The 12,570-nt window shown below is 38.4% G+C and overlaps 2 protein-coding genes across 2 annotated transcripts; both read left to right on the top strand.

Annotated features, from left to right (window-relative positions):
• The first annotated feature begins 3,061 nt into the window (after positions 1 to 3,061).
• LOC143749600 (alpha-2B adrenergic receptor-like) lies at positions 3,062 to 6,719 on the top strand. Its single transcript, XM_077242031.1, has 2 exons — positions 3,062 to 3,583; positions 3,762 to 6,719. The coding sequence occupies exon 2, from the start codon at positions 3,926 to 3,928 to the stop codon at positions 5,252 to 5,254; it is 1,329 nt and encodes a 442-aa protein (XP_077098146.1). The 5' UTR covers positions 3,062 to 3,583; positions 3,762 to 3,925; the 3' UTR covers positions 5,255 to 6,719.
• Positions 6,720 to 10,870: 4,151 nt separating this feature from the next.
• Positions 10,871 to 12,262, top strand: LOC143749599 (alpha-2B adrenergic receptor-like). Its single transcript, XM_077242030.1, has one exon. It carries the CDS (start codon positions 10,919 to 10,921, stop codon positions 12,122 to 12,124), a length of 1,206 nt encoding a protein of 401 aa, XP_077098145.1. The 5' UTR covers positions 10,871 to 10,918; the 3' UTR covers positions 12,125 to 12,262.
• Positions 12,263 to 12,570: the final 308 nt, after the last annotated feature.

Here is a 12,570-nt window from a genome sequence, read left to right as displayed (position 1 = left end):
CTTCCTTCAAATCTGGCATCTCTGAAACTGGATTAAAAAAAAAAAAAAACACCTAATGTCTTCCTTCGTTTTTTCTCTGACAAGCCGCCTTCGCTTCATCCAAATTGTTGGACGATGTTTCCACAGTTGATTTAAGCGTACTATTGTTAGTTCTAAGAAGTGCGATCTCATTCTGCATCTTGACTTTTTTTTCTTTCCATATCGTATGGAAGCCCGTTTCTGCCATAGTTGAGTAAAAAAAAGATTATCTAATTCATAATAATGAGAAACTTTCTCATAATTATGACTTAGTATCTCATTATATTGAGAAAGTTTCTCATAATAATGAGATACTAAGTCATAATTATGAGAGAGGTTCTCGTAATAACGACTTAAGTATCTCATAATAATGAGAAATTTTCTCATAATAATGACTTAGCATCTCATTATTATGAGAAACTTTCTCGTAATAATGACTTAACATCTCATAACTATGGAAGCCCATTCCCGCCACATAAGAAAAAAATCTAGCATTCTTAAGTCATAATTATGACATAAAAAGTCGAATTTATGACTTACTAAATCGAAATTATGACTTTAAAAGTCATAAGTATGAGATAAAAAGTCGAAATTTTGACATGCCAAATCGAAATTATGAGATTAAAAAAATCGAAATTATGACTTTCCGACTGGCACCCTCATTGTTCTGACGCGACCCGACACATGATGAATTATGAACAGATTAAGGAGTATTTCCAGTGGCGGTTCTAGACCATTTCAACTGGGGAGGCTTAGCTGGGGCCAGTTGTACAGTTAGAGGGGACAGATTTAGACCTTATTGTTGTCATATCATTTTCTGCACGGCACTGCAGGCATTAACAGGCAAAATACCATGTTTATTATCATTCAACAATTTATTTGCATTTCCATTATATTTTTACATTTGCATTACATATTCAGTATTAGTCACAGTAACTGTAATTGACATGATGTCCTTCTTTCTCTTCATTTTGGTGAGAACTAGAGCAAAAGCAATGGGGACCAACAAGCTTATTAATTCATTTACTGAAAACAACTGACTTGCTAGGTAACTGTCTAACCGCTTGCAGGGTTCCTGCACACTTTTTAAAGTCAAATTTAAAGCTTTTTAAGACCTGAAGAAATCAAAATTAATACCGTATGGAGTGTGCAATATTGACAAAAATATATCTCAATATTTTCAACGTTTTGTTGATGATAATTAGATGATATTTTACTGATTGTGTTTTTGTGCTTGTGCCATGGCTGGTTTAGGCCTGTTGACAGCTGACTCACAAAGATATTCATATTTTTCATATTCTATGCAGTGGTCAGTTCACAGCAGTGACAGAAATTATTTTTTTTAATTAAGGGGCAATATTTGCCACCTTAAATTGATTTCCAGGGGCATTTTCACCTATATATGGACATACTTTCTAAACTTATTTAGAGTTATGCATCACCTTTTATGTCAAATACTAACATTCAAATTATACAGTAAGTATACTTATTTATAGAATAATACTTAATTATACAGTACCACTGTTACCAGTCAAATTAATTCAATCAATCAAAATCCATCTTTGCAGTGCAGAGGTGAACAACTACTCAATCTGTTCATAATTCATCATGTGTCGGGTCGCTTCAGAACAATGAGAGTGCCAGTCGGAAAGTCATAATTTCGATTTTTAAAGTCATAATTTCTATTTTTTTAATCTCAATTTCGATTTGGCATGTCAATTTCGACTTTTTTTATCATACTTATGACTTTTAAAGTCATAATTTCGATTTAGTAAATCATAAATTCGACTTTTTATGTCATAATTATGATTTAAGAATGCTCGATTTTTTTTCTTATGTGGCGGGAATGGGCTTCCATACTTCCATACTTCCATAGTTAAGTCATTATTACGAGAAAGTTTCTCATTATTACGAGATGCTAAGTCATTATTACGAGATGCTTAGTCATTATTACGAGAAAGTTTCTCATTATTATGAGATGTTAAGTCATTATTACGAGAATGTTTCTCATAATTATGACTTATCTCATTATGACTTAATATCTCATTATTATGAGAATTTCTCAATATAATGTGATACTAAGTCATAATTATTAGAAACTTTCTCGATATAATGAGATACTAAGTCATAATTATGAGATACTTTCTCAACTATGGTGGAAACGGGCTTCCATAGCTTTGGGTCTATTCAATTACTTTAGAAATTCCTAGAATTACTACAACTTCACAACAGATTTGGAACAACTTGAGGGTGAGTTAGTAAATGACAGAATTTACTTTTTGAACTAACATTTCTAAGTTTTGTCCAGTAGGTGGCAGTCAATGTTCACTTTTTTGTTTTTGCTTTGCATGTTTCTAGTAGAATTATGTGAATGTTGAAAAAAATATACTCGTACTTACTTTTGGCAACATTACAGACCATGTCATTAACTCAAATTCTCGTCACACAACACAAAAACATTACACATAAAATTAGTTACTTTCACCAGCATATTAATATTAACAATTCCATTTCATATCTTGCAGTCTGATATCGTTGTTTTTTGTACAATCACCTGTAGTGATTCTAGTAAATTTCTACCTTTCTACCTTTTTAAGGCCTTGCAAACACCTGAAAGGTTGCAAGTTTTTATTCATGCTCCAGAGTGGAATGATACTCAGCTCCATTATGATGACATTAATATAAATCCTGTTTATTTAATTTTCATAAATGTAAAGTAAACTAAGCAAGAGCAGGGGGAATAAAGTTTCAGAAATATCTTGCACAATCCACAAATTACTCTTTAGTTCACACATAGCGCGTCTAAACCCTGCCTCGCGTTTCAATCAAATTAAATTTAACTAAGTAACTAAGGGCATTTTTACTTGCTTTTTCCCCAAGGTTTTTTTTTTTGAATGCGGTTTCCCTTTGAGACACTTACATGTATCAATGTGAAAAATGATAGAACTAAGGTAGGCTACAGCTTTACACTTTAGTCTAAGGAGTAATACTCTGACGTGACGTCACGACGAGGTTATCTTCCTGACGTCATGGCGGGGAACACAGAGAGGCGCGAGCTCAGTTAGAAGTCAGTTCATTCCAGTGACAGATGCGCAAAGTTCTATGAACCTTCAAGGAAACTAAATTGATGAATGAAATGGCTTTCTTTTTATTTCGTTGATGATAGTCTATTTTAAAATATGAAACAATCAACGTTATTTAAAGACTGAAGCTTTCCTTAGTGGATTTCCCCCGACATGGAGATGTTTATTCTAAGATCGTTTGTCTTAATGTTTGGTATTTGAAGAACTAGTTTTGGCTTGGCTGGTGCGCGTGTTTGGAGATGGCGAGCCTTTTCACGCATCGAGAGACTTTCAGAGCTATTCGAACAAATATAACTCCACGGAATCTACCATGTTTGAATCCGTTTTAGATTTCTGTGTTTTGCCAATTCAGTTCCTTAGCTTTTACTGAGAAATGTGTGTTTGTTGACGCGATAGTGTCCGCGCGCATCTCCAAGCGCCTCAATTTTGGACTGGAATGAGATCGGCACACGAGACTTTTGTGTAGTTTGGCTTATGCTGGGGTAAGTTCATGACGTGTTTTTTATTTTTGTATCTTTTTATTAATAATGACAGGCTTTTGTAGTTTTGCTGTTGCTACTTTAATTATTTTTGCCTCTGAAAAGAGTAATTTTGCAGATTTTGCACAACCCCCTTTTAGTCTAAATGCAGTATTTTGATTAGTTTTTCTTTTCTCTTGAGATCTGCCAAAGGAAGCACATGGAGGATGTAGTTCTCTGCTACAAAGACACATTTCAATTTCAACAGTTTTCTAAAAGAAAGTTAGTTCTTGGAAGGGTTACTAGAGGATTCAAGTCTACGTCAAAGACTACTTTGCACTTCTCTGTCTAGCCTGGAACTTAAATATGACATCTCCAAATGTTGTAATTCAAAGGACCAGTAGCTCAACTACTTTGGGAGTAGGAGAGGATATCAGTGCATGCAATTCTTGTTATTCCCCTGAAGCCACAGCCGCATTTGCCACCGCAATGACGCTCATCATGCTCTTCACCATCTTTGGGAACATCCTAGTGATCATCGCTGTCCTGACGTGCCGCTCCTTGCGAGGACCTCAGAACCTTTTCCTGGTGTCCCTGGCCGCGGCAGACATCCTGGTGGCCACCTTGATCATCCCGTTCTCCCTGGCCAATGAGCTAATGGGCTTCTGGTACTTTGAATTGTTTTGGTGCGAGATCATCTTGGCGCTGGATGTGCTCTTCTGCACGTCTTCCATCATGCACCTGTGCGCCATCAGCCTGGACCGCTACCTGTCCATCTCCCGGCCGGTGCAGTACGCCACCCAGCGCACCCCTTTCAAGATCAAGGGTGCCATCGTGGTGGTGTGGCTCATTTCCGCCGTCATCTCTTTCCCCCTACTGGTCTCCATGAATAAGACCCCGGAGCAGAAGGACGGGGGTGGCCCACAGTGCAAACTCAACGATGATTTATGGTACATCCTGTACTCCTCCATCGGGTCATTCTTTGCCCCGTGCCTCATCATGATCCTGGTGTACGTTCGCATATATCAGATTGCAAAGAAGCACACTCGATATCCTCCAGGAGAGCCAAGAAAAGACGTCCCGCCGGGAATGGCGGTGCAGAGCGGCAAAGACCAGGGAGGTGTTGACCCTGCGAATGTTCCCAATCTGGCTGTAAACCAACCTCAGCCTCCAGTAGAAATTCGAAAGCAGATGAAACGCTCAAAGAGGTGCAAGGACAACGAGGACAGCTCAAGCTCTGGCTCGGACATTGAGGTAGTAAGGGGACATAATGCCAACGGGGCGACCTCCAATGTGGGGGCACTGGAGCCCGGCCACCAGACTACCTCCCCAACCCAAACCTACCAGAACGTTATCGCTACGTCAAAGGGCAGCCAGCTGGCCTCTGCCAACGTGAACCCAGCGGGAACTCCGAACACCAAGAGGAAAGCCATGATCGTCCGCGAGAAGCGTTTCACCTTCGTCCTTGCGGTCGTCATTGGGGTTTTTGTCGTCTGCTGGTTCCCCTTCTTCTTCACTTACATTTTGCAGGCCGTTTGTCAGGCTTGTAAACTGCCGGACGCACTTTTTAAGTTCTTTTTCTGGATGGGCTACTGCAACAGCGCCCTGAACCCGCTCATCTACACCATCTTTAACAGGGACTTCCGTAAAGCCTTCAAAAAGATTCTGTTTAAAAAGTGTAAGGGCTGTTTCTGAAAGCGAACACCCCTGAAAAGCAGTTTTATACAGTGAAGTGGTGAAGAGACAAACTGTTCGGGTCATATCTCACCCCAACTATTTCACCTCTAGATTTCTAGCAATGTGACATAAAAATAATGGAAATTTAAAGGAGTTTCCGGCCAAATTATGTTTTCTGAAGGTTTTCCTTTGAGTTATTTATATTAAATTTATTTCTAATCTATTTTTTTTTTTTCAACAATTGTTAAAATAGACTTAAGTTTTGTTTAATAATTTTATGTATTTTTCTTATACTATGCTTTATTTCTGTATTTATTTTCTATTTAAATATAAGAAGCTGTAAGAATGAAATTGTGCCTACTGACATTTCATAGAATTACCACAGATCTAGTTTCTGCGAAGATAATTTGATAATATTTTTTCTCTTGTTTTCTTGTCAAATAAACTAGCCAACCAGAAATCCTTTTTTGTGTAAATCAATGTGCATGTTCATGATTACCTTGAGCCTTTATAAATGTCTTTGGAAAGTGAACATATGGAATGTTAATTATTTATGTGCTTTAGTTTTCCATGTCATAAAGCAAAAATGCAGAACCATTGAGAATTATTTAGTATTTAAGCAAAATAGAATTCCTTGTTTCTCTTGATTTTGGGGTGATGTATAACTTGTGTATCTGCATCAGCACGCATTCCATTAGTTTTTGCGTTTTATCAGCTGAGGTGCCACATCAAACATGAGGAACTCGCACGAGTGTGTCTCTTTCTGGAAACTCGCTGGCCTCCAGGGTGTTGGTTGTGACCTTTTCAGTGTACGTTCAAAGACAATGTTGCTCTTTCTTGGAGACACCTCTGGCTCCGCTGCATTTCAGAGAGCTTCACCTCTCTTGGAAAGTACCAGACCCCTTAAACCCAAGAGAGGCTTCATTCTCTGGGGTGAGAGGAAAATAAAGCAAATGCAGAGCAAGATGTATGGCTTTATCTAGCTTTAACATCTGTAACAATCTGAACATCCGCTGTTTTCATTAAAAGCATGGTCTTGACTTGTATGATGTTTAACTAACGAATGGCATGGATTTCCTGGATAAGAGTCTTCTTGGTCTCTATCCTTGCTTAATTGGATAGATTCTGATTGAAAGTAATGGATGTTAAGTGTCTGCAGTCTGACGCTCTGGGCTATCATAACCTCTCCCAGTGTGTTTTGTGTTTAAAGAAGACATGGACAATTATGTAAATGATTTGTGCACTGATTAATGCCTCCCGATAAGACTTTAAATATTTTTGTGCTGTGATTAGAAGTCTTTTGTGTTTTCATTTAGCTTCTAAATGATATCAGTGAGTGTGAGTGCAGAGAAGCAGAGCTTGGAATGACCAGCATTTCTTTGACAATACTGCTTCTCCAAATTTGGTTTTACTAAGCGTCCTGCAGGAATTGGCTGTTCTTGTATATGTATTTGTGAAAATAAATGTACATTTGAGTCATCTACATATTTTACGGAGATTGTTTTCAAAATTTCATGACAGCTGTGTGGGAAGTTTTGCTGGCTGTCTATTGTGTGGCTGGATTGGACTATGACAGCCAGTGATGTTAGGCAGTGAATCTGAGTTTTGTCTTTGATTTACATTGTTGTTGTTTATTCGATTTCTTGGAACCAGCATATGTCATAATCCAGAGTGCCTCTATCACACACACAGTTTATATTTGGCTGTGATTTAATATTGCTCATAAACTGGGTGAATTATTATTTTATTTTTTACTCGTTGACAGACATAGGACTATCAATTTTAACAGTTTTTTTAGTTTAGTTTATACAGTTAAATTCATAAATTTAATATATAATTTTATGAATTATAACTGTAACTGTATACATTTTTATATATATATATATATATATATATATATATATATATATATATACACAAACACACATAAACACAAACATATATATATTTGTTTGTGTGTGTGTAATATATATATAATCGCATGTTCAGGAAACTATTGTATTTAGAATATGTAGTTTGAGTGTATGGAAAAAAAGTGTGAATGTATGGAATGAAACTGAATGATACTTAAATATATGCAATGAGAGTGTGAATATATGGAATGATACTCTAAATATTTGAAATGAAACTCTGAAAAAATGGGGTAATACTCTGAATAAATGGAATGATACTTGAATATATGCAATGAGAGTGTGAATATATGGAATTATATTTGAATATATGAAATGAGAGTGTGAATATATGGAATGAAACTCTGAATATATTTAATGAAACTTGAATACATAGCAGGGGTATTCAATTAAAGTTCTAAGCGGTGCTGTCTCTATATTACCTTCACAGCAGAGGTCCGGACCATACATTTTTTGGAGCAGTTATATATTTCCATTGTGGCAGATGTAATACATTGTAAAAGAAAAAAACTTAAACACTCAAAATATTAATCAAAGATGTGAATATTGGGCCAGAGAGCCAAAGAAGTGATGTCCAAAAAAATTAAAAAAAAAATGTTTACAACATGGAGAAACATAATCCGGCCAAAAAGAGGAAGTATATCTCATGAAAGAGAAATTGATCTTACTCCAAAAACACCCATTAACCTCGTAATAGCAAACAATTACATTACTTTATGTATATTAAATACCAGTATAAAATGGAACATTTATAAACACTATAAACTAGGCTAGTTTTCCCTCACTCCGCAACAAACCCTTTAAATGTAACGGTATTCAGAACAAGAATGAAAAATAAGCAGCTATAAATTATAAAATAAAACACAAATTAGTCTATAGTGGCATTCATTGTAATCAACATACAAACATCAAGCCAAAATGAATCTATTTAAAGCGAAACTGCTTTGGGCTCTCATGCAAATACAAATATTTGGTTATATTTGGTTAAGCCTTTATATAAGGTTATTTTCGTAAACGAATACTGAAACTAAAACTATTGGACTATTTAGTAAAATGATTGGTCAAAAAACATTTTCGTAAACTAAATAAAATAAAAATTTCAACATAAATGAAAACCTAAAACTAAACTAACAACAGTTCCTGAAATAAAATAATAATTAGCAAAAATAAATAATCGTCTTCGTAATTAATAAGCTCTCATACTGTACCTTTTTTTACAGTCTATGTACTGTACCGGAAAATCACGTTTTTCCATTCCACCGTACTACTTTATTTTTCAATCTAAACAAGACAGACATGTATAACCGTTGCGCTTGCGTCTCGTGCCTTTTGCAGAGTCTCGCGCATGACACAACGTTCTAAAAACGCAGCACTCAAGTTAAAATAAGTTCAACTTTTAAAAGACGCGTCTCGAGATCTTGCGCCTTTTCCCCAATTCCACTGCCTGCGTCTCACAGTTTTCAAACCAAAAATGCTTTCTGTGTGAACCATCTCATCCATGTCTTTATGGACCTTGCTTTGTGCACTGGTGCGCAGTCATGTTGGAACAGGAAAGGGCCATCCCCAAACTGTTCCCACAAAGTTGGGAGCATGAAATTGTCCAAAATGTCTTGTTAAGCATTAAGAGTTCCTTTCACTGTTACTGAGGGTCCAAGCCCAACCCCTGAAAAACAACCCCACACCTTAATCCCCCCTCCACCAAACTTTACACTTGGCAGAATGCAGTCAGGCAAGTACCGTTCTCCTGGCAACCGACAAACCCAGACTCGTCCATCGGATTGCCAGACAGAGAAGCGTCTCCACTGCTCTAGAGTCCAATAGCGGCGTGCTTTAAATCACTGCATCTGACGCTTTGCATTGCGCTTGTTGATGTCAGGCTTGGATGCAGCCTCTCGGCAATGGAAACCCATTCCATGAAGCTCTCTACGCTCTGTTCTTGAGCTAATCTGAAGGCCACACAAAGTTTAGAGGTCTGTAGCTATTGACTCTGCAGAAAGTTGGCGACTTCCGCGCACTTTGCGCTTTAGCATGCGCTGAGCACACTCTGTTATTTTACGTGGCCTACCACTTCGTGGCTGATTTGTTGTTGTTCCAAATTGCTTCCACTTTGTTACAGTATAATACTAATAACAGTTGACACTGGAATATTTCCATGGCAAGCTATCACGGTACCACGCTTGAATTCACTGAGCTCCTGAGAGCGACCCATTCTTTAACAAATGTTTGTAGAAGCAGTCTGCATGCCTAGGTGCTTGATTTGATACAACTGTGGCCATGAAAATGATTGGAACACCTGAATTCAGTGATTTGGAGGGGTGTCCCAATACTTTTGGCAATATAGTGTATAAGTAAAAATATAATAAATACGTAATATAGTGCACATATTTAGCGAAATACTCTCTATAGCTAATTGTTCTAGTAACATGCTATATATGGTCATTAAATGGCTTTGCTGAGGTAAATGTAACGTTATGTGACTTTGTTCACCAGCTTTGAAAAGTGAGCGTGTGAAAAGTTTCCATTGAGTTGGCAGCTCTACCTTAATTCCTGATAAGATAACCATCGTATGTGAAACTTAACTAAGTTAACTAAGGGCATTTTTACTAGCTTTTTCCCCAACGTTTTTTTTTTTTTGAATGCGGTTTCCCTTTGAGACACTTACATGTATCAATGTGAAAAATGATAGAACTAAGGTAGGCTACAGCTTTACACTTTAGTCTAAGGAGTAATACTCTGACGTGACGTCACGAAGAGGTTATCTTCATGACGTCATGGCGGGGAACACAGAGAGGCGCGAGCTCAGTTAGAAGTCAGTTCATTCCAGTGACCGATAGATGCGCAAAGTTCTATGAACCTTCAAGGAAACTAAATTGATGAATGAAATGGCTTTCTTTTTATTTCGTTGATGATGTCTATTTTAAAATATGAAACAATTAACGTTATTTAAAGACGGAAGCTTTCTAGTGGATCCCCCCCGACATGGAGATGTTTATTCTAAGATCGTTTGTCTTAATGTTTGGTATTTGAAGAACTAGTTTTGGCTTGGCTGGTGCGCGTGTTTGGAGATGGCGAGCCTTTTCACGCATCGAGAGACTTTCAGAGCTATTCGAACAAATATAACTCCACGGAATCTACCATGTTTGAATCCGTTTTAGATTTCTGTGTTTTGCCAATTCAGTTCCTTAGCTTTTACTGAGAAATGTGTGTTTGTTGACGCGATAGTGTCCGCGCGCATCTCCAAGCGCCTCAATTTTGGACTGGAATGAGATCGGCACACGAGACTTTTGTGTAGTTTGGCTTATGCTGGGGTAAGTTCATGACGTGTTTTTTATTTTTTATATTTTTATTAATAATGACAGGTTTTTGTAGTTTTGCTGTTGCTACTTTAATTATTTTTGCCTTTGAAAAGAGTAATTTAGCAGATTTTGCACAACCCCCTTTTAGTGTAAATGCAGTATTTTGATTAGTTGTTCTTTTCTCTTGAGATCTGCCAAAGGAAGTACATGGCGGATGTAGTTCTCTGCTACAAAGACACATTTAAATTTCAACATTTTTCTAAAAGAAAGTTAGTTCTTGGAAGGGTTACTAGAGGATTCAAGTCTACATCAAAGACTACTTTGCACTTCTCTGTCTAGCCTGGAACTTAAATATGACATCTCAAAATGTTGTAATTCAAAGGACCAGTAGCTCAACTACTTTGGGAGTAGGAGAGGATATCAGTGCATGCAATTCTTGTTATTCCCCTGAAGCCACAGCCGCATTTGCCACCGCAATGACGCTCATCATGCTCTTCACCATCTTTGGGAACATCCTAGTGATCATCGCTGTCCTGACGTGCCGCTCTTTGCGAGGACCTCAGAACCTTTTCCTGGTGTCCCTGGCCGTGGCAGACATCCTGGTGGCCACCTTGATCATCCCGTTCTCCCTGGCCAATGAGCTAATGGGCTTCTGGTACTTTGAATCGTTTTGGTGCGAGATCATCTTGGCGCTGGATGTGCTCTTCTGCACGTCTTCCATCATGCACCTGTGCGCCATCAGCCTGGACCGCTACCTGTCCATCTCCCGGCCGGTGCAGTACGCCACCCAGCGCACCCCTTTCAAGATCAAGGGTGCCATCGTGGTGGTGTGGCTCATTTCCGCCGTCATCTCTTTCCCCCTACTGGTCTCCATGAATAAGACCCCGGAGCAGAAGGACGGGGGTGGCCCACAGTGCAAACTCAACGATGATTTATGGTACATCCTGTACTCCTCCATCGGGTCATTCTTTGCCCCGTGCCTCATCATGATCCTGGTGTACGTTCGCATATATCAGATTGCAAAGAAGCACACTCGATATCCTCCAGGAGAGCCAAGAAAAGACGTCCCGCCGGGAATGGCGGTGCAGAGCGGCAAAGACCAGGGAGGTGTTGACCCTGCGAATGTTCCCAATCTGGCTGTAAACCAACCTCAGCCTCCAGTAGAAATTCGAAAGCAGATGAAACGCTCAAAGAGGTGCAAGGACAACGAGGACAGCTCAAGCTCTGGCTCGGACATTGAGGTAGTAAGGGGACATAATGCCAACGGGGCGACCTCCAATGTGGGGGCACTGGAGCCCGGCCACCAGACTACCTCCCCAACCCAAACCTACCAGAACGTTATCGCTACGTCAAAGGGCAGCCAGCTGGCCTCTGCCAACGTGAAGCCAGCGGGAACTCCGAACACCAAGAGGAAAGCCATGATCGTCCGCGAGAAGCGTTTCACCTTCGTCCTTGCGGTCATCATTGGGGTTTTTGTCGTCTGCTGGTTCCCCTTCTTCTTCACTTACATTTTGCAGGCCGTTTGTCAGGCTTGTAAACTGCCGGACGCACTTTTTAAGTTCTTTTTCTGGATGGGCTACTGCAACAGCGCCCTGAACCCGCTCATCTACACCATCTTTAACAGGGACTTCCGTAAAGCCTTCAAAAAGATTCTGTTTAAAAAGTGTAAGGGCTGTTTCTGAAAGCGAACACCCCTGAAAAGCAGTTTTATACAGTGAAGTGGTGAAGAGACAAACTGTTCGGGTCATATCTCACCCCAACTATTTCACCTCTAGATTTCTAGCAATGTGACATAAAAATAATGGAAATTTAAAGGAGTTTCCGGCCAAATTATGTTTTCTGAAAGTTTTCCTTTGAGTTATTTATATTAAATTTATTTTTAATCAATTTTTTTTCAACAATTGTTAAAATAGACTTAAGTTTTGTTTAATAAAATTTTATGTGCAATTTTCATTTATTATACTAAACTTTGTATTTTTCTTATACTATGCTTTATTTCTGTATTTATTTTCTATTTAAATATAAGAAGCTGTAAGAATGAAATTGTGCCTACTGACATTTCATAGAATTACCACAGATCTAGTTTCTGCGAAGATAATTTGATAATATTTTTTCTCTTCTTTTCTTG

This window comes from Siphateles boraxobius, unplaced genomic scaffold (genome assembly GCF_051911475.1).
Source record: "Siphateles boraxobius isolate OS27281-9 unplaced genomic scaffold, OSU_SipBor_1 25, whole genome shotgun sequence".
Classification (NCBI taxonomy): Eukaryota; Metazoa; Chordata; class Actinopteri; order Cypriniformes; family Leuciscidae; genus Siphateles; species Siphateles boraxobius.
Note: the sequence above shows the minus strand (reverse complement) of the source record. Positions and strands in the feature narration are given on the sequence as shown.